The sequence below is a fragment of the Apteryx rowi genome, unplaced genomic scaffold (genome assembly GCF_003343035.1).
Source record: "Apteryx rowi isolate R43461 unplaced genomic scaffold, aptRow1 scaffold_40, whole genome shotgun sequence".
Taxonomy (NCBI): domain Eukaryota; kingdom Metazoa; phylum Chordata; class Aves; order Apterygiformes; family Apterygidae; genus Apteryx; species Apteryx rowi.
The window spans coordinates 2,359,200-2,385,321 of record NW_020450530.1 but is presented as its reverse complement, the minus strand read 5'-3'; the positions used below and the strand labels follow the sequence as shown (position 1 = coordinate 2,385,321).

The 26,122-nt window shown below is 39.7% G+C and overlaps 1 protein-coding gene across 1 annotated transcript; it reads left to right on the top strand.

Annotated features, from left to right (window-relative positions):
• SUDS3 (SDS3 homolog, SIN3A corepressor complex component) lies at positions 1-25,991 on the top strand. Its single transcript, XM_026075069.1, has 12 exons — positions 1-215; positions 1,366-1,435; positions 2,419-2,474; positions 2,905-2,976; positions 5,238-5,257; positions 5,836-5,992; positions 10,706-10,801; positions 12,872-12,933; positions 13,777-13,798; positions 14,533-14,638; positions 19,020-19,104; positions 22,629-25,991. The coding sequence occupies exons 1-12, from the start codon at positions 50-52 to the stop codon at positions 22,725-22,727; spliced, it is 1,011 nt and encodes a 336-aa protein (XP_025930854.1). The 5' UTR covers positions 1-49; the 3' UTR covers positions 22,728-25,991.
• The last annotated feature ends 131 nt before the right edge of the window (positions 25,992-26,122 follow it).

Below are 26,122 nucleotides of genomic sequence, written 5' to 3'. Positions count from 1 at the left end.
CCGAGCGCCCGGCGGAGGCGGCGGCGGGCGGCGGCTGCGTCCCGTCGCTATGAGCGCGGCCGGGCTGGTGTCTGCCACGCCGCCGGCCCCTGCTCCGCCTGGGGCGCCCGCCGGCGTCATGCCCCCCGGCCCCGAGTACTACGAGGAGGAGGAGCTGGAGAGCGCCGAGGAGGAGGACGGCGAGCGGAGCGCCCGGGCCCGCGACTCCGACGAGGGTCGGTAGCGCGGGGGGGGGCCTTGGCCTGGGGAGGCGGCGGGGGGGGATGGGCTGTGGCGGCGAGGAAACAAGCGCGCTCCGGGGGGAGGAGGGGCGATGGAAGCGGGAAGCGCGGAGCGGTGGGGGTTCGGCGTGGGCCTGCTGCCCTGGCAGCCGCATCCCTCCCGAGGAGGAACCGGGGCCAGCGCCGAAGGTGCAGCTCCTCACAGAGGTGACGGCTCCCGGCTCGGTGGTGCTGCTCTCAGCTGTTGCACACGAGCGAGATAAGCATGGAGCCCTTTCTTATGGTAACCTCGCTTTCAATTAAAACACTTTGCTTTCTCTTTTGATGCGTTGAATTTTACCTTCGTATAAATAAGCTTAAGGTATTTGTTCGTAGTTTAAGAAAAATCTGAGAAAGGCTGGATTTAAAAGACTGATTACCCCCCTCTCCCCCTTATAGGGAATATAACTGTAGTTAAGTCTTTACAGTTGTAGTCTTTAAGTCAATCTTAACTCTGCCCTAGAGAAACTGACTTTCTCTGGAAGAGGAAGGGTAATTAATTCTTGGCTACCTAGTCTCAGAAATAGAAACCTTAAAAAGGAGTAGTAGAAAACTAGCAGTGCCATGTTAGTTTATTTATAGTTATCTACTGGCAAAATTGGGGCTATTTTTATGTATTTGTGATAGTCTTTGTTGTGTGTAAATGTTGAAATACTTCTGTGAAATGTGTAGCTGAGAGTTCAATTCCAGATCATAGCAAGTAACTTTACTTGTTATCTTTGGAAGCCATAATGGCATCCAGTAGTAGCGTATTCCTTGTGAAATGCATTTCAGAGTCTTTGGACTGTGTTACCATCTCACCTTTGTATTCGTAGGCACTAATGTAGAATCTGTTGTCTTAAACTGGGAAGAAACTGCCAGGGTATCTTAAGCTGAAGTTGTTCAAACTTGATGTAAGCTTCATTGTGAACCCATGAGTGGATCTATATGGGACAACTTGCAGTTGCAGGAACAGATGGGGTTCAATTCACTGCTGAATTCATCTTTCCAGAGGCCTGTTGAGTTGTGTATCTGAAGTTCAATTGCCTGTTCTTTTTTAAATGATTGACTTCTTTGCTTTTTAATACTACTTTAGTTTTAACAAATCATTTTTTACCTCTTTTAGATACTGAGGATGCTAGTGAAACTGACCTGGCAAAACATGAGGAAGAGGACTTTGTAGAAATGAAAGAACAGTAAGTAACCTATTCTAATAAAAGTAAGTCAGTACTTTGTTTTCTTTGCATAAAGCTTTGCAAAGTTTTGGGCCTGGGTTAGGGATTTTTTTTTAAGTTCCTAGTCCGATGTAATAGTTAATGAGTCCATATACTTGTATTTCTTCTTTCCTCAGTTACTCTTTCTGTTCCATATATGCTCAAGAAACCAAGTGCTGCTACTGTTCTGAACAACCAAATAGGTGCAGGTTTCTGGGAGCAGCCAGTTTTGCTGCAAATTGATCCCTCTGCAGAAAGATCTCTTAAATCAAAGGACCTACTAGATTCAGGCCAAGTAAAAAGCAAGTTATCTATTAAAATTCCTTAAACAATAGAGTGCCAGCAATGTCCAAGAAGATAGGCTTTTTGGAGCCTTGAAATAGCTTCTCTTGACATCTAAGTATATTTGCAGCATTTGTGTTCTTGCTTACTGGTAGAGAAATGTTTATATTCAGGTCATGAAGATGAAGCTTGTGTTAAACTGCAGATAGGTGAGAAGGGAAATACGAAATCTGTTCCTAGTGCTTTCGGATTTGCTTTTAGCTTTTTTGATGTGGGTGCTGGGGGAGGCTTGCTTATAACTTCAAGTCCTCTGTAAGCTGAGGAAATGCCTTCCATTTTATAAGTAGGGAACTAATACACAAATATTAAGATCTGACAAAGTGGCAGCGACAAAGGGGCAGAATGTTTCTGTTTAAGTGTCTGGTGTCATGTTAGATTTCCATGTACAAGAGAGAATTCTGCTGTGATTGTTCCCAAAATAATTGATTTGTGTGTTGTAAAATTAATGGGGCTGTAGGGTTTTTAAGTGGAATGATACTCTTTCATTTATTGTTTTTTGTTTTCTGAAGTTCTTCTCAAAAGTTTTTAATTCAGTGTAAACACGTAATAATCTAAACAAATGGTGAAATAAACTGTTTTTTGTTTTTCATTTTTTTATGTAATTTTGTGCTTTCTCTCTACAGGATGTATCAGGACAAACTGGCATCTCTCAAGAGGCAATTGCAACAATTGCAGGAAGGTAAGTTCTGAAGGGGGGTAGCTTTTTTTGTAAACAGTTTTCAGCACTTTTCAAAGCTGAAGATTGAATTGAAAACAATTGCAGAGGTGGTAGAAGGATTGGGATTTTGAAAGCTGTAAGTAGCATCCTTTACTGACCAGATGTTGCCTCTCAGTTGTGCTCTCCTTGCTGAAAAATGTCAGCCACTTCTGATACTTCTTCCTTGCCTTACATGCTTGTAGGTAAGCTTCTGCGTACTAAAATAAGCATCTCTTAAAATGAGTAGTCTTTGTGCTTTCTGGAAAAAAGCAGGGAATATTCTTATAGAGATAGAGCTGTAGTTTCCTGATTTTGAGCATTAGTATTGTTGTTTCAAGTAGTGTTTGGCTACCTGAGAATATAATATGAGGAAAAAATAAAATCTCAATGGGAATCAATCTGTTTTAACTAGGTACTCTTCAGGAATATCAGAAAAGAATGAAAAAACTGGACCAGCAGTACAAAGAGAGGATACGGAATGCAGGTAAGCTGCATTTCTGTCTGCGAAGCTGCATGCGGATTAAATACTTCACATCTTTTTTCCTAAAAACCTGAAGGAAAATAAGGTCAATTCTATCCTTTAAAGAATAGGTTCCTCTTGGAACCAAGGCTGCTTCTGTCTCTTTGTGGGCAGCACACTGTTTGTTTGAGGATGCATGAAGCATGACAGAATCTGTCATGATTTTCTTCATCAGCCTTGTTTGCTGAGCGTTTAGTAAACATCAATAAACAGTTTTGGTCCTCATCGGTGTGAAATAGAACAAGTAAAAATGCTCCGTTTTTGATGGGCATCATACCTAATCTACAGTTTCCCACTTCAACTTCTTTTGTGTCTTAAAGATTCAGGACTACTGTTTCTTTCTATTCACAGGAGTAGAAAGTTAGGACGTGCTTTCCCAAAGATCTGTTTCATGCTGTGGAACAATATAGAGAGTTTGCTGCCAAGACTGTTGTTCTGTACAGCTGTGGCGTCGAATGGGCTGCCTGTACTTTGTGTTCTGGCTCTCTGTTTCAGGAGCGAAGGCCCAAGTTAATTTTTAAAGTGCCAAACTCTCAACCATTCCAGTTAGCCTTTACCATGTTACAGCAGAGAAATGGCTTGGAAATCAGATCGGTTTGCCTTCCTACCAACTTGCTTGTTCTTTCTCAAGTAGCCTCTGCTCTTGGATAATGAAGCAGGGCCTTTTACAGAAGCCTTTGAATGGAAATAGGAAATGTAACTGTTCTGCTTCTAGAGATGATATCTTGTAAAGGCTGGGCCATTGCACTGGGAAATATGTCAAAAAGGCAGTGGCAATTTTATGAGAGTCAAGTTGGATCTTTCCAAAAGTGCTTGGGGAAATAAAGGATTTGCTTGAGGAATTCAAGTGAGTTGAACTCAGTTTTTCTCGCTAACAGGAATCTGGCTTCCGAGGCGAGTTTCATACAGGTTAGAGCTACATTCTAGTAATACTAGGATGCTCTGATAATTTGTGTTTTGTCTGACAAGGACCAGTGCTGCAGCAGCATATTTCTTCCACAGGAGGGCAGATTGTGATAACTTTCAATTTTATGATAAAAATCCAACTGCCTCGTACTATAGGAAGAATGGTCTTTTATGTTGTGCTCCGATATTGAGGGGTGTGGGATTTGTTTTTTCTGAATTTCACACAGATTAAAGCAACTGCTTGGATTTGCCTATGTTTGATTACTTCCATAATGGAAATACTGTTTTCCTTGCTCAAATAACAGAACCCTTTGCAAACAAAAGGTTTGGTTTTTTTAATTTTATTTTATTATGCCATTATCTCTTTAGATGGAATTTGAAGTGACTTTCCAGTACAAAAAGATACCCTTAAAAAAGGGAGGGGAGAGGAGGCATAGTTGTACTGTGATGCTACTACAGGCTTCTCCAAAACATATGTGAAGTCTATGATCTTTACAGAAACTTTTACTATTTTAGGTATTGCCAAAGCTTAATATGCTGGTAAAATATGGTGACCTGAGGACTGAAAAAGCGCCTTCGTTTGCTTTTCTTGTCAGAGCCTTGGATTAAAAACTGTTTTGGCAGTGCTTCCCCCAGGAAATACAAGAGGGGTTCAATCCTGTTTGTTTTCAAGTTGTTAGGAATTACACTAACATTAGTAGTAGGACTATTCCACACCCAGAAATCCATCTGCCTCATCCCTCTGTTTGACTTTGTCATGTGTTAGAACTTAAGCAATATATAATATGTTCCTTGCCTGTTTTTTAGGCATATACAGCCTGAAAACAGATGTGAATTAAATACATTAATGTTTTAAAAGCTGAAACAGTCGTTGCTGGAATTCATGAAATTGGTTTAAACTCTGATTCTTTGCCAGCCATAGATTCAGCTGTGTTTCAAGCTTCTATCTGAAAAGTTGCATCTAGCATTGACTTATTGCAGAGGAGAATTAAACTGAAGGAAAGACTGACTACATATTTAGTACTGCTGAAAATAGTAGCTGAGTTGAACAGAAATGTGTAGTAATGGCTTACTGCTGTGTAACCTTTGCGACTCTGCTTGTRGGAGCTGTAGAAAACTGCAATTAACAATGTGTTTCTATGGATTTTTTGTGTAAAATTTCAGTGTAAAATTGCAAAATGAGACTAGAGGTTGAGTGAGTATGTACCCTCCTTAGTTTGCCAAGACTCTTGGCTGCAGTATTGAATGATTTAAAAATGCTGGGAGAGTTGCTTTGTACATCTTTCAGGGTAATAAATTAGGTCTCTCTTGTCTTTCAGAACTTTTCCTCCAGCTGGAAGTAAGTATTCTTAATTTATGAAAATACATATTAATTGAATGGGAGGGGTATAAGCCTACTGTTTCATCAACTAGTACTTGTGCTTGTTTTCCCAGAGGAGTTAAAGAAGTTTTCTTCATCTGGTTAGTGTTATTACAGCTGCTACATAGTACAGCCTGCTGTTGATATTACTTGAAGTAACTTTGTCATTAAAGTAGAATTAAAAGAAATACCTGTTCTTGGACTGCAGTATGCTGGCTGTATGATTGAATTGTATAAGGAGCTTGTTTAAGGTAATAAATGATAGTGATTTTGTAGATCTGAAGAGCTCTTTGCTAGAGTCTTGATATGTTATGCAACATTAAAAAGCATTTAAAATGAAGTAAATTTTTTTGTCAATGTAGTAGTATTTACTTAGTGATTTTTTTTTATGGTTTTCTGTTGGTTATTTAGGCATTGATACTCTTTAGAATTGACTATAGTTTTCAATTGAGAAGCTAATCAGAACAGTGCAATTGAAAGAGAAGCTGTTGCAATGTCATCGACTTGGCGCTTCTGTTCCTTAGCTAAACCTTTTTTTTCCTTCTGGTTTGCRTTAGACTGATCAGGTGGAGAAGAATTATGTCAAGGAAAAGAAGGCTGCTGCAAAGGAGTTTGAAGATAAGAAAATTGAGCTTAAAGAAAATCTGATTGCAGAGTTAGAAGAGAAAAAGAAGATGATTGAGAATGAAAAGCTAACCATGGAATTAACGGGAGGTAAAAACAAGATAAACATCTCTCACTTATCTCTCCCCATTTTGCTACTGCTTAGAAATAAAAATGTAAAAGTAGCAATGCTAGTTTATATGGACAGTTAGCAGGGAGGCTTTAAAACCTTCCAAATACCAGCAGATGTAGAACATGACCTTGTGGTCTTTAGTGGACAGCACAGTTCAGAAGAAAATACACTGACCTGAATGATCAACGTGCAAATCAAAGTAGCGTCATGGAGGTAGCAGAGTGGGTAAGCTTTCTCATTTACGTTTTGTGCTTTCAGAAGAGAAAAAACTGTTGAGAAGACTCCTTGATTTTGTTGCCTAGTCTCTAGTTGGTTACCAGGATTTGAAACCTTAGCAGTAGGCTTGTGGACTGGTGCATCTGAATGGTTGTCTGCCTCCTGTAGTTTTACCGATGGAAGATTTTTGCGATCTCTCTGGGATACGATCATGGAGTTCTTCCTTCATGGAGCATGTTGCAAAGCCTGAAATGTGTGTGGGTTTTGTTTTGTTTTACAACTGTCATTGTAGCACCTTTTCAAAGCTTAGTTATCTTGTGCTTTTATCAGAAGAGAGCTTTAAGTCCTTGAAAGTAGAAGGTTAGGGGTTACTTAATTGAAAATCATCTGGAAACATTATAGCAAAGAACTAATTTCTGCTCTATACAATTAATGACTTTTACTGTTTGAATGTGTGGATTGTATGTGAGTGGCTGAAGGCCTTGAGGGTCTCTATCACTACAGTGCAAGTTCCCTGAAGTGAGAGAGCTGTGTAAGGGTTATGTTGCACGCTGCAGCAGCTTAGAATTCTTCCCTGGTTCTGGAAAGCCACAGGTAGAGCTGTCTTTGGCAAGGGTAGGTCAGTCTTTTAGTTCTGTCATGGAACCAGAACCTGGCTGGGTCCAAGATCCTCCCTGCAACAGGATTAGGGCAAGAATTTACTTTGCACAACTCGTATCCTATATTTCAGCCTATAGGAAGATTGCGGTATCACTGTAGTATTAGCAGCTGGTTGTGGAGCAAAGAGAGAGGAAAAAAGGCCAGTTCAAAAAAGATATTTAATATCAGCAGCAAGAAAACCCTTGTTTCTTCAAGCAGTCATGTTGAGGTAGGCAGAAGGGCTTCAAGTATAAGACAGACAAGGTTTCTTTGGGTTTGCTCATTTTCTGAGGGGGAGTTTGTTTTATAAATCAAGAAAAGATAAGGTAAACTCATGGCAGTGATTGCTGGACACTGAGTTGGACTCGTGCCTGAAATCTGAATTTCCATATTTGTCTTTGTAACTTTTTAAGACAGACTTTTAAGATGCTGTTACAGGATGGTATTTTGTGTGTTAGATTTTACAGAATTACAACTTGTTAACTCATTGTATATATAATGTTTTCCCTCATTTGGCTGAATTTTGATGGCAATTGGAGCTAATACATTTTTACTAGCTTTGTTACTGAATTCTTCTAGTGACCACCCACCAGATGTTCATATTTTTATTATGCTGGTGGGAAATGTCATCACATGACCTCCTATTCCATCTGCAGGGAAAGGGGCTTCTTTGTACCTGTCATCTGGTAATAAACTACTGAGATGTGCCACGTTATTGTCCTGCCAGTGATGCCAGGATTTAAACTATGTCCTTTTTTCTCCAGTAACAGATGGTAAAGAAGCTGAAAAAAAGCAAACAATAAAGGTTGAAATATGCTGCTTAAAGCTAATAAAATAAATTTCAGTGAGCTGCATTTGTGTCCAGACTCTGGAAAAGGGGCGTTAAATGAACAGATTTCTTTCACAAAACCAGTTGGTGCTGTTGGTGACTTGGCAGTGCTCTTTGCCATAGCTGATACAGTGGAACTAGGCAGAGGGGTAGTTTGCCTCCTTCACAGATGGTGCTGCTGTGCTGCTGAACCAAAGCGCTGATTTGATTTTCCTTACAAAGAGCGATTCCCTCACATCATAGATGGATAAGATTGGTTATGCTGCTGAGGCCTGCCCGTAAATTACACTTTTTATATCTTTCTTTCATATTATCTGCATAAGTTATGTAAGCTAATAATTTAATTAGTATTTGGAAGTGAGAAATAAAACCGGTTTGGACATATGAGTGCTGTTGGCTTTATACAAACTGTTCGGTCTAATGTGGTCTGATAATGTGCTATGCTGTATCTCTGGTTTGCAAGAGGGAGGTTTATGAAGTCTAGTCTGACCTTACAAATTGTCTATGCGTTCAACTTAACTTTCTTATTGTTATGCTRTGCCTCTGTGGCTTGATTAAGATGGCACGCAGTACCAGCCTCGTAAGGATACTCATTAGGGGATAAGTATCTGACTAGATCTCACCTCTGAAAGCTGAGTAACTATATTCTAGGAATCTGAAGGAATCAAATTTCCCTAGCAGTGGGACAGCTGTTAATGTTAGGATTAAAAACTCCAATTTACAGAGTTAATGGGAGACTGAGTGGCAGAGGAGGAGAAATAAAAGGAGGTATTTTGTAGTAATGCGTCTGATTTTTACAACTGGATGAGGAATGGGCTCCAGAAAAGAAAGCAGCTCATGTGCAGAATTCCTGCCTTAGACTCCTTTTAATATCARTCGAGAGTCATAAGAAAATATAAGAACGTGCACTTTTCTGTATTTTCTGTTGGTGTTTGTGCTAATTAATCAAATGTGATTGTGTTCTGGAACCCTTTCCAGGGAAATGTCCCCCCACATTGTTGCATGTCCTGGAGGGATGAGCTGTTTCATTGGATGCAACTCTGGGAAAAGGCATTTAAGTAACTGTGGACAGGAGATCCATTTGTGTGCATGTTAGCTTCCGTTATCTTCTCCCTTCCAGACAAGCAGAAATACAGTTTGATTTCTTTAAAATTAGCAGATTATTTTGTGAGTGTGTGCTGGAGGCTAAGGAATCGGAGCACTGGAGCCTAGGTAGACTTGACGACAGTTTTTAAAACCTGTATAAGTTCAGTGTGTACAAAGATGCTTTGTGAGGCTCTGTGAGCATTGGGACTTAAATGCAACCAAATGCAGGTTAATCGCAGTATTTGCCTCCTGTTCTGGAGCATTGTATATTGTGGTTCTCAGCTACTAATCCTCGTGCAGGCCTGTGTTTCAAGTTAAATCTGCTGGTACTTTAGCAGCTCTTTGAAATTTTCTTTATAATGTTTTCATAAATCGCTCAAGAATCTCAAAGCTCTTCAAATGTTTCACAGCAAATGTAAGATTCAAACTATCACTTTTCTGAAACTTGCTTTGGTACTGACTTTCAGCTGGTTTGTCACAATTGAAGGTGCAGGCTGCTAAGATAAAGAAAATTAATATCCTTGCCTTATTCCCATTTTAAGCAATATAGATAACAGATCAGTGAAAACTCATTTTGAAACTAGTTTTAAAAAAAGTGAAAAAGCCTTATCAGCTCGGCTGCATATCCACTTGAGTGACTACTTCAAACCCCTCTTTTGAGACTTTTTTGTAAATTGGTCTTAACAAACGAGAAGGATAGCTTCCATGCAACACAGTAAGTTAGGTTTTTAGTATCTGCGGGACTGTTAATGTTCACTGTCTTTCAAATTCAGCTTTGAATCATAGAGAGAAGGTTTCCTTTGGCAGCCATTCAGTGGGTGGTATTTTTTTTAATGCTTTTTGCATATTTGTTCCCTTGATGTGCAGCGTGGTCATGCTGCTTCACCCTTGAGATAAGGGAGAAAGTAACTTGTGTTTTGAACATGCATAGCTGCTCAAAGTCTTAGCATCTAGAGGGAGCCAAAAATGTTCCCTCTAGACTAAATGCCACATAAGATGTGGTTCAGGTCATCTTAAAGAGCGAATTCTCAGCACACTGAAAGAGAGGTGAGATGGGCTTAAGCGTTTAGGATGTGGTCTCTTGCTCTTTTCTGCTAATTCAAGGTGCCTTTATAAGTTAAGGTATGATTTTTGAGAGTTTGTCAGGGTAGAGCAGTTCAGTTGAGACGACATGTAGACATTTGGACAAACCGCAGTTCAGAGAATTACTCAGCGATGAGGCTTGTGCTTCCGTTTTAGACGTTCTTTTTGCCCAGTGCATATGCTACCATTTAGTAATAATTAACTGTTGCTATGGATGTTATTAGTTAGGTTCATTTCATTAACCATAGTTTAAAACTTTTTTTAGATCGTCTGGATTTAAATACTTTTTGCATTTCAGATAACTCYAGCAGTTTTGTATTAGTCTTGAATGCAGTAGTTAACTGTATTCCTTTGACAAAACTATTCTCCAGCTTGAAAAAAGAGAAAGGAAGCAATTGATTTGCTCTTTTGATGTTTACATGCCATTCCCCGTTCAAGTATTGTTACCAAAGAACTCCATGAACTTTGCCTTTTAGACAATTGGTTTAAAAGCAAATATTTGACATTAGTATGAAAGAAGTTTGTCCAGAGTCCGTGTAGCATCACTGTGCTTCAATTACCTGCGTCTAAAATGCCCCCGAAACAACTGTGCCACTTCAGACAGTGAAAGCTGTAACCATGGCATCACAACTCTGTTATTGAACAGTGAACTGGTATGAAAGAGAACTTGTATTCAATGTCAGCAGTTCCAGCTTGGATGCTGGAAGCTATCGTGAAACAATTCAATTTTCTGTATGAAAGAAGAAAGATTATTTTCCTTGTGCCTTGTATAAAAAGCTGCTGCTTTTTACTCCTCTCCCTCTGGTCTTACCAGCTCTCCAACTTTATTACTTTATAGATTCTATGGAAGTGAAACCTATCATGACAAGGAAACTGAGGCGGCGACCAAATGATCCAGTTCCTATCCCGGACAAGAGGAGGAAACCTGCCCCTGATATCCTTTTACAGTGTCACTGGAGGGCTATTGTACTTGAAGCCAGCATGCGATGTGGAAAGGAAAGTGCATCAGTGTTTTTGTACAGGAAAGAAAATGAAATGAGGTGCTAGGATCAGATTTTCATCTAGGAAATACTGAAGTGCAATTTGTCATGTATAATGTGTGATAAAGTAATACAGTACAACCAGTCTTCAGAGAACTCTCGGTAAGGGAGTATCTTAACTTCAACTTTACCGTTTGGTGAGATGACTTGTGTTTTTGTTTTTGGGTTGKTTTTTTTTGGGGAGGGGGTCAGGGAGTTTAGTTTGAATTCTTTTGGCAATTTTTTCAGTAAGGAAAAACTTTAGACCATTATATATAAATGTTGAGGTAATTGATTCTATAGATAGTAAAAGGTGTTTTACATAAGCTAAAGCTTTTCTCATTTCAAGATGTGACAAAACGTTTGCCAGAAAGATCATATCTATTATATCAAACTAGTTTTCCCTTTTTGATAGAGGCTTCAGATCTCTAGTCCAAAGAGATGCATAGCAAAAGCAAGGAGGGCTAAATTTGTTCTTTGAATACAAAATGAATGGAAATCCTTCTTGTTTTTATATGGCACAGGAGAGAGAAGATGTGCATTTAATCCTTCTCTCCTACTTTGTTGCATGTTTCTTGTAATTAAAATGTTCCGTAGCTTTTGGAAATGTCTTCTTGGCTCCCCTGCAATGATAGGCACTCTGTTTGTATATTTAATTCCCCTGGAAAGAAAGGCAATGATATTTGCTTTGCAGAGGTGTATTATTAGGTTCCAAACTTGTTTGGCTTCAATCAGATTAAAGAACCTATTTTGTGACTTCTGAGTGACTCTTAATTTCTGAAGGCAGTATCAAACCTTGAACTTCTAAAGTTCATGCAGGATGGTCACACACATCTCCAGTTTTAATTAACCTCTTTCTAGTTGGAGAGTCTGTTCACTCTTTCTGAAAGAGAGATCTATTCATTAGTGCTAGTATCTCATCCAAAATAAATGAGCTTCGTAGCAAACATAACCTATTAATTGAGCATGATACAGCAGCCACAGTATGAAACTGTTTGCCTTTCTCACTGGGGAAAGGATGAATTCCATCACAACCCAAATGCTTAAAACAGCCTGGTGTTTGTTTTAGCTTTAGTTTAAGTCTAATACTTGGAATATTTTGACTTTAACAGTTGTTTTAAAGAAATGCCATAGATTAAAGATTGAAAAAGGGTCCACTGCTTTGTCTGGATATTGTTTTCCTTCTGTGTAGTTAGGTTTTTCTTGTGAGGTATCACCAGAAAGAGAGGAGCTTTAGAACAGAGAAACAGGAAAATATGGTTGTGATACCACACAAAATGGCAGTGGAGCTCTAATAAGGGTATAACACATTAACTTCTGTGGTGTTGTCTTTTTTTTTTTAATTTTACTTTGGTTTCAGAGCTTTTTGTTGTTGTTGTTGTTGTTGTTTCCCACATGAATGGTAGGCCCTTATTTGTCCTCATCCACATGATTGTGTTTTGTGCCACTGGCTTCATTTTCTGTTTCTATTTTGGTGGTGGTGTTTTGAGAGGATTTTTTTCCCCTCCTCTCCCTATCCATCTATTCCTGCCTGCTCTGAGTTGCAGACTGCTGATTTTCTTTTCCTAGGCTTGGGTGGGATTCAGCTCCATTGTGCAACATCTGAAGTGACTGTTACAGTTCACACGGATTGTATGCTACAGCAGTGCAAGATTTAAAAAGTATATATATATAATAAAAAAAAAAAGAAAATGCTACTGTTTGATGCCTTGATAAAGTACATGTCAATGCTTTAAAGGTTTTTATTGATGGTTAATGTCTGAATAAGTTAAAATAATTTTAAACTGTTTGCTGCAGTATATGAGGCCTGTGGAGATGACTTGTACTAATTCATATGACAAAAAAAGCCGAAGCGTAACAGCAGGCGTTAAAATCTTATGCAACTGTACAGAAACTTTTTCGCTTGTGTTCAGTAAGGTGAAATGTCATTGACATTTTTTTAACTTTGCTTGTCAAGAGCTTATGGGAACCTTAATTCTGGATACCTCAGCTAAATTACTTGTTGACTGATGAGCAAATAATGGAGGACCTGAGAACTCTGAATAAGGTAATGCTTCTCCTGCGGAGGCCAGAGCTATCGTCTTGCCTTGCGCTCCCTTGCGTGACGTAGGGCTACTTCATCCCAGTAGGCTTCCTGAAGTAACACAATAAAAGATTCAGCGAGATGGTATCTCCACCCTTTTCTTTTAATAGGCTTAATTAACCTAATTAAAATGACTGTCATCTAAAAATGTTACCTTTTGTCTGAACCGAGTGATGAGTTATCTGAAGGAGTTTCTTTCTTCCTCCGCGCGGCTGAACAGATGTTAGCACATTTTTCTGTGAGATCACAGGCTGCCTCTGTTCTAGGCCTTAGTGGGTTGTTCTTTTCTCTTTCACTGTCACAGATACTTCAGCGAGCTGGATGGGGTGCAGTGGGTGGTTAGTCTTTCTAGATTTGATTATCCTACTGCTTTCTTGCTAAAGACTTGAAGGCATATATGTTTTCTTATAATAGCGGGTACTCGTTAGGGGGTTTGAAGATGGTAGTGCAGTATGCTTCTAGTGCCATCTGTTGAGGTCTGCCTAATGACTTATCTCCTGTGTAGTAGCGTTCCCCGAGAAATGTCAGATCGTGTTCAAATAATGGAGCGCATTAGACGGATTTGGTTTTGACTCGTTTTGATGGATTGTCCRAGTGCTCTGGAGAAGTTCAGTTTCGAGACCTTTAGTATCACGATACTGGTCATCCGCATCTTTGGCTGTTTACAGYATGCTGTTCTGGTTATGTTATGCCACTTAACAGTATGTTAAAAATTATGTAAAGTAAGACTAAAATTACTATGACAGGCTTTTATGGTATAAAATTCATGTCAGTTTTCTAATGCTTTTCTGTTCTCTTCTCATATAGCTTAAATCGCCCAAGAGACCAGGTGAGTTAACAATTACAATAAAATTTGATCACGATCAGGTTGTTTTGAACAGAGTATTTTATTGCGGACTTTTTTGACGACGTAATTGCTGACGTACATTCTTTGTGTAGCTACTGTGGCAAGTGGGTGCTGTGTGAAAGTCCCTTCATCAGTCCTAAAGTCTAGGGGCAGGAAGGGAGCCATATGCATCTTAGTAGGTAACTGAAACATTTGGTTCAGCATGGCACCAAGCTATCCATGCAAAGAGTTATTGTTTGTTTGTGTTTTTTCGCTATGTTCAGATGCCTCTGGGTGGTTTACCTCCTTGTCAGGTAGATGGAGGGACTGAAAACTTCTGGTCTTGTGCTTCTAGCTTCTAGATGTACACCTTATTTGAGGATGGAGTGGTACTAACTTGCTTAAGTAATCCTGACCATATTTTACTCCTTTGTAATAAATCATAATTAAAAAAAAAAAAATCAAGACCATATTGTCTGTCCCCTACCAATCAATGTTTTTTTCAGATAACTGTTATATTCCAGGTGTATATTAGCATTTTTGTATGCAAAGCAGAGGTTAAATTATTCATCCAAATACAGAACACTTTACTGATGGAAATTTGAGTTTCTAGCTTTCTGTGCTATGCTTATTTCTGCTTAATATGACCTTACTAATTGTGATTCTGCAGTCAGATATACTGCTGTGTGGTGGACACATGCTAGTGTTTAAACACTGCATCTCTTCTCTGTTCTCAGCCTCTCCCTCCTCTCCTGAACACCTCCCAGCTACACCAGCAGAGTCTCCAGCACAGCGGTTTGAAGCCCGGATAGAAGATGGAAAACTCTACTATGATAAAAGATGGTAAGTTCTGGTAAATTTGTGTTGTAATCAGTCTGAGCCTTGAGTTACAAAGGGAAAAAAAGACCACRGAGAGAAGTTGCTTTCGAGAAAGAATTTGGGGACAAAATGTTTTGGGGCAGGGGTTAGCCATTTCCTCCAAGGGTTAATTGTTGGCACTTCTGTAAATCAAAAGTGACAATGGATCTGTTAGACTTCATAGACTTTCAGCAGAAACTATTGGCTTGAATGACAGGATGCTTAAATCTTTTCTATGGAGTTGGTTGTGCGCTGTGACACTGGGAAAACATTTTTGTCAAACCTAATGTTAAGTAAGAAGGCCACCAACAAATGCGGCATGATACATCTGTACATCCAGGTAGCCAGGATCCAGATTCTCTGTGATTGCAGGTACAACAGCTGCCAGCAGTAGTGGAAGTCCTTGTGTTCTGCTCTGTGCTACACTAGAGCCTTGTTCCACAAGGTGGCAGCAGAAATGTGCACTAGATGAGTAGAATGAAAAATGTTTCTAATAAAAACYAAATAACCTTTAAACATCAAGCCCACACATAAGAAACAACTTCAGCATTGCTGATTGGATTTAGCTCTAACTTTATGGGCCTATAGCTGTGGAGGCCTCACAAAACACAAGGAAAATGTTTGATTTTTCCACAGAAATCTTAGTAGGACAGATGAGTGAGTGAAGTCATAGTGTGACAAGGTCCTAAACTTAATCTGCAAGACATGCAAAAGCGGGTAGTCAAGGGGGCAATCTTGTACCTGAGCAGAAAGCAATTTGCAAGTCTTGTGCTTATTTATAGCCTACTTTGGTGTTCTGATGGCTTGGAGTAATGAGACAGGGTTGTAGTTTTCTCACTGAAGATGGTGCATGTGAAAGGTCTTGTCTGCACAACAGCTGTCTTGCACAGTTAGTAATTTTTTCCTTTTGCTAGTCTTCTGGCACTGAAGTTTTGTCAAGGGTTGAATGTATACAGCTCTGATAAAAACTGCTGCCTGGAGCTTAAACTTGCCTAAAGCAGGAAGTAAACAGGAACAGACTACTGGGTTGCTGCACAAATTCATGAAGCTATTCAGATTTTTTTAAATGTAAAACCACTATCCTCTCCTCTAGGATATTTTTGAATGAATAAACCATTTTCTGGAATTTTTAAGCATGCAGATAACTAAAGTATAGTGTAATGTTCAAAAATATGCGAGAAGGATTCTGGAGTCCTTGGTCAGTAAAACTTTCACCAAGTTTAAACTTGGGAGAGCTTGAGGTGAGCCTGGATGACACTCTCAAAGACCCAAGCACACTCTGAAAGGTGTGTGATTGGGACATAACATTTTAACAGATATTTTTATCTTGTTGAATTCAGTTGTCATGGGGCTTTGCTGTCAGGAATTCTAGTTGTTGCCTTTCCCCTCCTGCTTCTTTTTAACACTGTTTTAAGATAAGTATTTTACATTTTTTRCTGTAATAATCCTGCTTAGATTTTGATTGATAGTAATAGTACTTCTGCAAAGTACCTGATATTTTAAAATAACAAAGTAACTCTTGCGAGTGGGAGGATAATTTTTTCTAACATGTATTAAAGCTGCAAGCCCCAGAAGTAATGAGGCTGACAGCTCAGGAGTGACTACTTTTTCTGTTTCCTGGCAGGAGCCATGAAGGGCCATTATCTCAAAGTAATGAATGTTTAAGGCTAGTAAAGGACTCCCTAAGGCCTTGTAGAGGCATTTTGCAAGCGTTACTTTGTAGAGGGAATTTCAGATGGATGTGGAGTTAGATTTCACTTTTCTGTCCTCAGTTTGTGGCCCCCCTCAGAATTGCAGCCTTCTGTAAAATAGCTTTTTTTTTTTTTTTTCCTTTTAGCTTTGTCTGCATACAATAATTTAGAGTGATTTTCAATCTTTTGATCTGTTGACTCCAAAACACTTTACTGAAAAGATGCAACCCCCTGTGGTGAATTTTAGGAGAGAAGAGCAGTCTGTCAGTGGCTTAGTTCCTTTGATTCCTTAAGGGTAGCCCACAGACCTGAACTGGAAAGTCGAAAGAGGCTCATAGCTTCACTTCTGATAATTTAGCTTTGTCTTTTGTTCCACTTCTCAGTGGTATCCTTTTGATAAAGTGTTTTTCTGGAGATGCGGTTGAAAATCTTAGCCTTTCGGCAAAGTATTTTTTAGCAGAAAGTAGAATTATTTCTGCTTGCCTCAAAACACTTGTCTCATAGCGGTGTACTTTCCCTTCTGCAAAAGCATGAGTTGTTGGGCGCTTTCCTTCCCTCTCGAAAGCCAGTTTAAATTCCTTTCATCTTTGATCTAAACTGTTTTGTCCTGTTAAGTTCTACCCCCTTGTTGTTCCTCTGAGGGTATTTAAACTGTCAGTGAGCAAAAGGCTGAGACATGGACCTGTTCCTGAGACATACCGGGTTACTGGGCTTTCAGCTGACTCGGGTCTCCACATACAGAGTGTGAGACCGTTTAAGACAGTTATTCAGTGAAAAAGGGCTGACCTAACCTTCTTACCTTGCCTTTGCTATGCATAGTTAGCATAGATTAGCTGATGGACAGTCGCTTGTGATGCGAAATCCGGGGGCTGAAGCCAACTTCGTGTGTGTCATTAGTTTTGGAGTTCATTGATACTGAAATTGGAAAGAAACAGCTTTGAGTGAAAAACTATTTCGTTATCTGTGCCTGCATCGATCTTATTCGAGAGCTGACATTTGCAGTGGTGTCTCCTGCACTCTGAAGCTTGTGCACTGCTTGTACCAAGATCATCAATTCTCCTGGCTTATGCACTCGCGGGATATCATGGCTAGACTGAGATTTCTGTCTCTTAACACGGCGAGGGCTCGGCTGTAGCATCGTGTGCCGTTTTCTTTATGCCAGTTAATGACCATCTGGGCTCCAGCCGAGGTTTTGGCTCCGACCGTTGTTGCTGTTGCATTGCCCTGGAACCTGCTGATAGCCTGTGAAAATGAGGGAGAGAGTAGTGACAGGGCACAAATGTCTAAAGCTGATAGGGTTTGGGGTTTTTTATTAGCTAACCTAGCCTTTGGGTGATTAGTACATTTGGAAGGCTGAAAGCAGGTGCTATCACTTTTGTTACTGGTAAATGGTGTGAAAGTTCTCAGTATAGGAGCCAGTCAAAAGAGTTTATGGAATAAACTGTTGGAGGACTTCCATTTTACGGCATGGTTATTGTAGAAATAACCGTACAGATCGTGCAAATTTGTGCTTTCTGACAAAGGGCTGCCAGGCAATCGGGCTGCGGGGAGTTGCGTACTAAGCCGTTATCGAGGAAATCTCTGTGCAGTGACTCTGCAACTTGGATTTCCCAGTTCAATGTGAAGCTCATCATGACTGAGGTAAAGGTGGAAATATAGTTATGCTTTCTTAACTATAGAGCTTTTTGGTGCTCTCTTGATTAAGGTTACGTGCTCACAAGTAATTTGTTTCAGTATAACTAGTTCTGCCTGCAGAGCTCTCCTAGGCAGAGCAAACAGAAACCAAAGAGTTTCATCAAACATACTGTGCAGTACTCACCAGAGACATGTCATGTGGGTGAAGGCAAGACCATGAAACCAAGGAACTAGAGTTATGAATTTTGAAGGTTGTTTTTGTTTATACAAAACGCACTAAGAAAAATATATGAAGCATGACTTAAAATATCTTAAGAGAACCTGCACATGTTTAGACACTACCTGGTTACGGTGGGTATGCACGGCTGCTTTGGTGTCTGTTGCAGATCATTTATCATTTGGGATATTCTCACAACTAAAGGGTATTAGACATTTTTGAGGTCTCTGTTTAATAACTGCACTGATATGTTGAGGGCACTTCAAATTTTTTGTTGTGCAAGTGTTCTAGTAATTTTTCCCTGGGGAACATGAACAACTTCTCAGTATCCATGCTGTGCTTTGTCATGTTTCATCAGTGATAACATGGACTTGCCATTCTAAAATCCATCCTGTGTCCAAAGCGTAGAAGGTTAGTTTGATTAACTTTTAAAACAGGGTCATATTGTGGATCAGTGTCGATCTTGTGCTTTGGTGCTCTGCCCTGCCTTTTTCAGACCTGAAATCTGTTTCAAGTGACCTGGGTTGAGAATTGAATTCAAATTGACAGAAGGTCTCATAGTAGCTTCATACATTGGCAAGCTGCATTTGAATGCAAAGTGTGTGTGTGTGTGTGAGATCAGATCACAGCTGTGTAAAGATGGGGAAGGTGACATGGAGAGGGGAAAAGAGAAGACTACGTCATATTTATTCTGTCCAAATGCTTGTAGACTCCTGGCCTTATAAATCTTACTACTGTTTGCTTTCTCAGTCTTTGGGCAGCTTAATGCTTTCATTTGTTGTCTCTGTTTTTTTTAATATTTATTTATTATTTATTTTTGCAGGTACCACAAGAGTCAGGCTATTTACCTGGAGTCTAAAGAGAACACTAAGATCAGCTGCGTGATCAGTTCTGTGGGCGCCAACGAGGTAGTGGACTGCTTTGTGTTTCGTGGGAGTGGGCAAAGCTGTGGGTCGGTCAGTACAGGCAGGTAGACAGCTGTCTGGTAAGGGCCAGGAGGAAAGCTTTATTACTGCACAAACTGCTTGTGGAGCAACTTCATCCTTTCAGGAAATGTGTACTACTTTTGTGTCTGAAGAAGCTGAACCTAAGACGAAACTGAATTTTCTTTATACTGAGGTTAATTGTGATGCTCAGCATTCATTGTTGAGGTTAATTTAAGAGACTTTGGTCAGTCTTTGGACAAGAACCTCAATCACAAAACAGTCATAAACGATGGCTTCTTCTTGAGAGAGATTTGCGAAGGCGAGAGACTTGCTATGTTTCTCTGTAGAGTGATCCTACCTTTTACAAGTAGTAATTTGGCAAGCAGGAAAATGAGGGGAACTGGCATGTTGCATCTTCTTGGCACTGCATTTATAAGTTTCATTTCCATTATTTCAAGAATATAGATGCTATTAATGCAAAATAAAAATAAATCTTGCTGGGAAACCAGAAGAGGATGAGGAGAAACTTTGTCACCAAACTTAGTTATCGTAAGGAGAGAAGGCTCTACCTTCTAGCCTGAGTRGGTATATTGTGAGATAAGCCAGCAGTGTTCATATCACCTACTTAGGAGCTAGAGAGGGAGAGTCATTTGTCCAAGACCACTTCCTTTTGGCTGCTGATTATGGCTTAAAGAAGCACATTGAGAGGTGTGCATCTAGATTTAATGTGAATCTTGCTGCAAAATATGCTTAATGTTAGAGCAGTGCATCAGCCGGGCAAAGGAAGCAGGCTTTGCTTTGCCTGCAGATTCCAAACAGTTCAAGGAAACAAGACTCAAACTCACTTCTCTTCAATCAGCCAATAAAGTAACTTTAATTAGTTTTGGCAGTAAAGGGAAAATATTTTATCATCAACAAAATCAGTTGCATGTGGGATTTGCTTTGTATCCCAACTGTTCTCCTTGCTATAGCAATTGTTAGGCTCAGTGGCTGGTTATTTAGATAAACTAATAGCAGTGTGCTAACAGGTGTGTTACAAAAATAATACTGCTAATTTCATTGAAGTTATTACTGTTTAAATCTCTTAATCTTTTGGGAGCAGCTTGCCTGAAACCTGAGAAACTGCAATCTGTTAAATATTTTTGCATGAATTTCATTTTAAAGTGAGACAGTAGGGTTTTTTGCTGGAAGGTTGGGGAGGAGGTGCGGCACATGTTTTCCCTGTGGYGCTTTGTTGCAAATATATAAAGGCAAGGAAGATAAACGCTTAAAAGGATACTGAAACAAGGAGGTGTTCTTAGGAGTACAAGATGCACTCCAGACTTTATAATACATTCAAAAGCACAGTTGTTAAACTATGATCTTTCTGGGCCCTGCTTGAATTTAGAATCTAGAAGCCAGGCTTATATTTGAGACCGCTGACTGCAGGCTGGAATCAAAATTTAATAGCATTTCTAAAAGAATTCAAATCACTTAAAGGAACTTTACTGAAAATCTTTGCATGAAGTGTCTCTCCTCCAACATTTCCATTAATGCTCAAAGTGAAAAGGACATTGAAGGAATGTAAGGAACATTACTGGTAGCGTGGCATACAATTGCCTCCTTGTGGCTGGGGAAAGGATGTAGTTAACAGTGCCTCAGAGGCATCTTTGTTTGTATGAAGGTCTAAATCAGTTTACCTAAACTGGACTTGAATTTTGTGATCAGCTGCAGGCTTTTCTGACATAGACTCCGAGCTGAGAAGATCCTACTTAAAGACCAAAAATAAATTCAGCCCAAATTCTTTAAAACTTGATATGTGTTTAGATCTAAGCAGAATGTATTTCTGTTTATTCTGTGTATTTAGAAATTAGTATATTTTTATATATAAATATTCTGTATATTTCAAGAATTTTTCAATGTGTTTTGGAAATTGAGTTAAATTACTGCACTGGTGGAAGTCATTGGCCAAGCAGGTGGAACCAGTTCAGACCTTTGCCTTTTGACAACAAATTTTTCAGTAGGCACAGGAAAGTGTTTTCTTCCCATCGATTTATTCAACAGTGTCAGTTTAATGAAGGTCAAACAAAGGAGACTTATTTTTTTTCTCTTACAGTCTAGGAATAAAAGCAATTAGGAAATGGATTTGGTTGTTTCTGGTCACTGTGTTCTCCCTTTCTTTAGAACTAATAGTTATCAGATTAAAATACATAACATGTCATGATGCTTTTAATTTTCTTAACTGTGTAGCACGTTTTAAGGTTAATAAGTAATTTTAGTTTTATAGTCATTCAAAACTTTCCTCCAAATGAATCTTGCCAGAAAATGTTAACTTTAAAAGAAGTAGTATACCATTTGATCATATTCTGATAGAATGTAAAAATATAAATGTTTATTCTATACAGAGTTTTTAGATTTACAAATTCTTCTGATTTAGCAAAACATACCAAACATTTTGTAAAATATTGCCATAGAGAGATGGTTATCGATAAAGACAAATTTTAATTTCTCTGGGGAAATAACTGAAGTACAAATGCAGGCAAAGATTACATTTAGTTTATATTGAGGGCTTCTGCTAGTAAAATCAATTTATAACTAAAATAGTAGAGTTCAGTCACTCTTTCTTGCAAGGCCTGTAGCTAATGCAATAGCTAAAAGAATAGTTTTGGATAATTCGCATTCCAATACTAACTTTATAATCCTTTGTAGTACAAAATATTGGACTAAAATACTCTAGTTTTAAGAACAGGAAAACTCTTARTTTTCATGCATATATTTAAATGTTTTAAACGCATTAGAATGATTAAATGCAGAAGAGTTTGGCTCAGATTTGATTTTTGAAGTACAGTTATTTGCTGTCTAAACTTCTTGAAAGTAATCATTATTTTAAAAAATTCTCTGAATGGCTGCCTCCGTGGAAGCAATTTTGTGCTTTGAAACACGCTGCATATCTGCAAGTGGGGGTGAATTTTTCAGTGCAGGTGTTTAAAAAGGAGGCCCTTTTATCTTTAAATACAATTTATTCAATATATTGTGAGAAATGCTTCACTGAACAAAATCAGAGCATGCTTTTCATTTGACTAATAGTTACTTGTCTGAGCAAATCCCCGGATAGGTAATTTTATGATCTGTGAGTCTAGAGAGACTTTTGATTAGGTGAAGCTTAATGTCAGAGTTCTGTCGCAAAGTGTAGCGAGAAGGAAACCTTGCTTTCCTGATGAGGCTTGGAAAGATTAATTTTTCTTCATGACTGTTTTGAGCAAGAGGTTGGGGTGGTAAAGGCAGAAACATCGTTTCCTTTTCTACTCAGGCTGCAAATGCCTAAGGGGTGTGGGTGGGTGGGTGGTTGGGGGGGGGGGGAGTTAAGCTAAGTCATCTGTGCATCCCGAGTACCTACCTGGGAGTTGTAAAGTCAGGCAGTGAGGATACTTGGAGTTAGTTGTCTCTGTGTTACTTAGGGTGGGGGTTTCCCCTTTCTCTCCCCAGCACATAACCCCCACCTGCCTTTTTCTTTTCTTTTCATGCAGATCTGGGTGAGGAAGACCAGTGACAGCACGAAGATGAGAATCTATCTGGGACAGCTGCAGCGGGGCGTTTTCGTGATTCGTCGACGATCAGCTGCATGACTGTATGCTCTTCCTTGGTCTTTTTTCTCCTTTTTTTTTAAACAGGTAGACAAACCTCTAATGGGGAATGGCAGTCTGTTCACTCTCATCTTAGCAGCAGAGAACGCTGTCATGATCTCCTGCAAGACAGTTTGTGGCTGGCCACATCACCCCCAGTAGTCCTTAAACCTTTAGTGATACCCAAGCACTGCCCTGGACCRTTTCTGGACTGCATCAGGCTTCTGTATGCTTTCTTTATATTTCGGGAGACTATTTAAGAAGACTTTGCATCAGACTTTTCATCATCATTTCATGATGCATAGATGGGACTCATATGTTGAAAACAACGTGACATTTATGCTTTGAATCAGACCAATGGAAAAAACTTTGCTTGTCAAGACCTGAGGTTGGTTGTTTTTTGTTTTCCTGCAAAGCTCAGGATGTTGGGCAAAAGGAAATTAATCCTGCCAGCTTTCAGCTGCAGCTGAGATGCGTCTGTAACATCTGGTATACAACATCAGCTTTATTGGATGAACTGTTTAAAGACTTGCGCACTGAGGCTTTTTTAGGAAAATATGAACAGTTTAGGAACTGCTGAAAATCCAGTTGATTTTAATGTTGTTAAACAGTCACACTTGGCTAATCCAAAGCTTCCTTTTCTCTTCACATTAAAAAACCCTTCAATGAACAAGCAAAGAGTATGTCTATAGTGCTGCAATAGATTTCCTGAAATAGGCAGATAGGTATAAACCAAAGGATTAATTAACTGGACTTTGCACTAGGGAGCGAGACTATATGAATGCGATATGAGTGTACCACCCGTATGTAGAGTGATGAAAGGTAAACTTGGTTTCTTTACTGCTGTCTTGAGAGTAGTGGGTCATGCTGGGATGACACTGGCATAAGATACTGGGTCTCTTGTATCTTGCAAAGAAGCTTGATACAGAGTGGAAAGCTGCATTGACATGCTCTTAGTGTGTATCAGAAACCTTAGTTCCCTAAGATGTCCTATAAAGGTTTCTCTCTGAAGGGTATTTTAATTGCAGGAGTTTCTACCCAGGAGACTGGGTTTCTACACTTTCCCTCCAGTAGCACAGGAGTTAAAATGTTCAAGTGGTGGTAGCAATGTACGAGATGTTTAAAGACCTCTGGACTCCGGCATTGCTTTATTCCCAGCCTTTTGCTGATGGCAGAAACCACCAATGCCGTGTGTGACTGCATTGACGTGAACTACACGACACTGGCAGCGCTGTCAGATTCTTGCCTTCTGTGCAAATGGACTTTGTGCTCCTTTTGATTACTGGACAAAAAGTTGTAATTTCTGCCTTTATCAATATCCGTCACCTTGTGAGGCATCCTTTGTTTTTGCTTTTGAACTGCCTTCTCGTTCAGCATCAGTCTAGCCTTTCTTTCATATCTGGATAAATGGAATATTTTAAATGACTGTTTCCATTTCTTTTGCTTACTGCAGTTGGGTGGCAGTCAAATCCCAGTAACTGATGTGCGTACGTGGATCTGGAGTGGAGTGTTATGGCTGAGCTGCTGATGTGTTGTCTGTGTGACTGAGACATCTTATGTTTTTATTGTGTTTAGAGTTTCAACTAGATCTGGAGCTTTGGTGGGGAAAGGAGAGGGTGTCTGTTTCCCACCTCTTGAAAATATGCCATCTTTGCTTCAGAGTTGGGTGAAAAGCAGCAGGCTGTATTTTGTCAGGTTAACAGCATACCTAATATAACTTCACGTTCTCTGCGCGTGTGACAGGTTTTTATAAGGTGATAATGTACTAAACAGGATTTGTCACTGAGCCTTAGACGTCGTAGTTCTTATAATAAAAACATTAAGTAAATAGCAGGATTTATTTCCTACCTATATCATTATATCAATAATGTGTTTGGGGAGATAGTGGGAAACTTTGGTTCAGTTTTGGGAAGATGTCTTACCAGCTCAATATCAGCAGGTGGTCTTTCTGCTTCTGTAATATTATCTATTTGGGGGTAATTATAAAAGTATTGATAGAAACGTAGAAGCGTGCCAGCTCTCCTAGAGCCAGGCATAGTACGAGTGTGTACTATATAGACTTAATTATACATCTTCAACACTGCATCTTAATGTAGATCAATAACATCCCCCCCACACCTTCCCTACCCCTGGGCAGAGGGGGGAGAGAAGAGCTGCTCTCATAGCCAAAAGCCCCTCTTCCCATCAACCTTGGTCCTGTATTGCAGGAGATGGGGGGGACACTCCTAGTTCGCACCCTAATCAGAATTTGAGTAGCCTTCTGGAGGCAAATACCAGTGGGCACCATTTCCCTCTTCTGTAAATCCCCTGTGGCCACTGTCAGCTGTGCTGCTGAAGTTGCTCCTCTCACTCTACAGAGTCATCTTGTGTTGCTGCAGACGATCAAGGAGAGTAGCTTTGGATGGAAAGATGCGCGGGGAGAAAACAAGCTGTCTGAGGATGAATGAGGAGTGTGAGCAATTGGGGTGGGAAGGAAGGAACCTTACTGTATTATTGTATTGATTTTTGGAGCTGGGTTACTTAAAGTGGCTCTGATTCATGGCAGCGCTTCTGCGTGGGTCAGAACTTGATCTTAACCTCCTGCTGTGTTTACACACTGACCTTGGATCTCCAGGGCAGATGTATGAGGTTTGTAGTAACTCCCTTTGTCAGAGTTTCTAGTCCATTGCCGGATTCCCCACCACCCCTACATCTGCCTTTGAACCTTAATTTCTGCTTCTGACAGTCAGGAGTGCGGGCTTGTAGCCCTCTTAGATCCAGTTTAACTATTATACTGAAGGTATTCCTTTTTAAGCCTACTCCATCCTTTGCTTAAAATTTTAATAATACAAAAGTCATCTTCTTGCCTTAATTGATCATCATAAAAAGCAGATCTGTCTCCTCCAACAAAAGCATGTGAATATTGTATCCTGTTTTCAAGCAGGCTGTTCTGTGATGGCCTGTGTCATTTTCAAGGCTGGAGATGATAAAAATGCAGTGCCTTCTTGTGTGCTCAGGGAAGCAGGACATTTTTTAATCCTAGAAGGATGCTTAAAGTGTTTCGTGGCGAGGATGAAGCATGTGGAGATCCAGCGTGTATAGACATCGGCTCTAGAAATGCAGTTTTCCTGCCGCTGGTTGGAAGAATGAAGACAAGTTACTCAAGGAGATGGGCAAGGTCTTGCTTAGCATCTCAGAGAAAATTGGCTTTCCTGTCTGCTGTTTGCCTCTACCATCAGTCTTTTGAAGAATTCAAACCCTCAGTGAACAGAAACGACTTTGCTACAGGTATGAAAATAATTAATACTCACTATGAACGGTGTTTAATGTAAACTTAAATAGTTTAACTCCCAGTTATAGTAAGTATAAAGAAGAAAGGTGGCTCTTCTGTCAAAAATACTTTTAGTGAGGATTAAGTT

Excerpts from the sequence above, each read along its gene's own strand:
- SUDS3 (XM_026075069.1), top strand. The coding sequence starts at position 50 with ATGAGCGCGGCCGGGCTGGTGTCTGCCACGCCGCCGGCCCCTGCTCCG. Across the intron at positions 2,977-5,237 it reads AGAGAGGATACGGAATGCAG|AACTTTTCCTCCAGCTGGAA; the intron begins GTAAGCTGCATT and ends CTTGTCTTTCAG. Across the intron at positions 5,993-10,705 it reads AACCATGGAATTAACGGGAG|ATTCTATGGAAGTGAAACCT; the intron begins GTAAAAACAAGA and ends ATTACTTTATAG.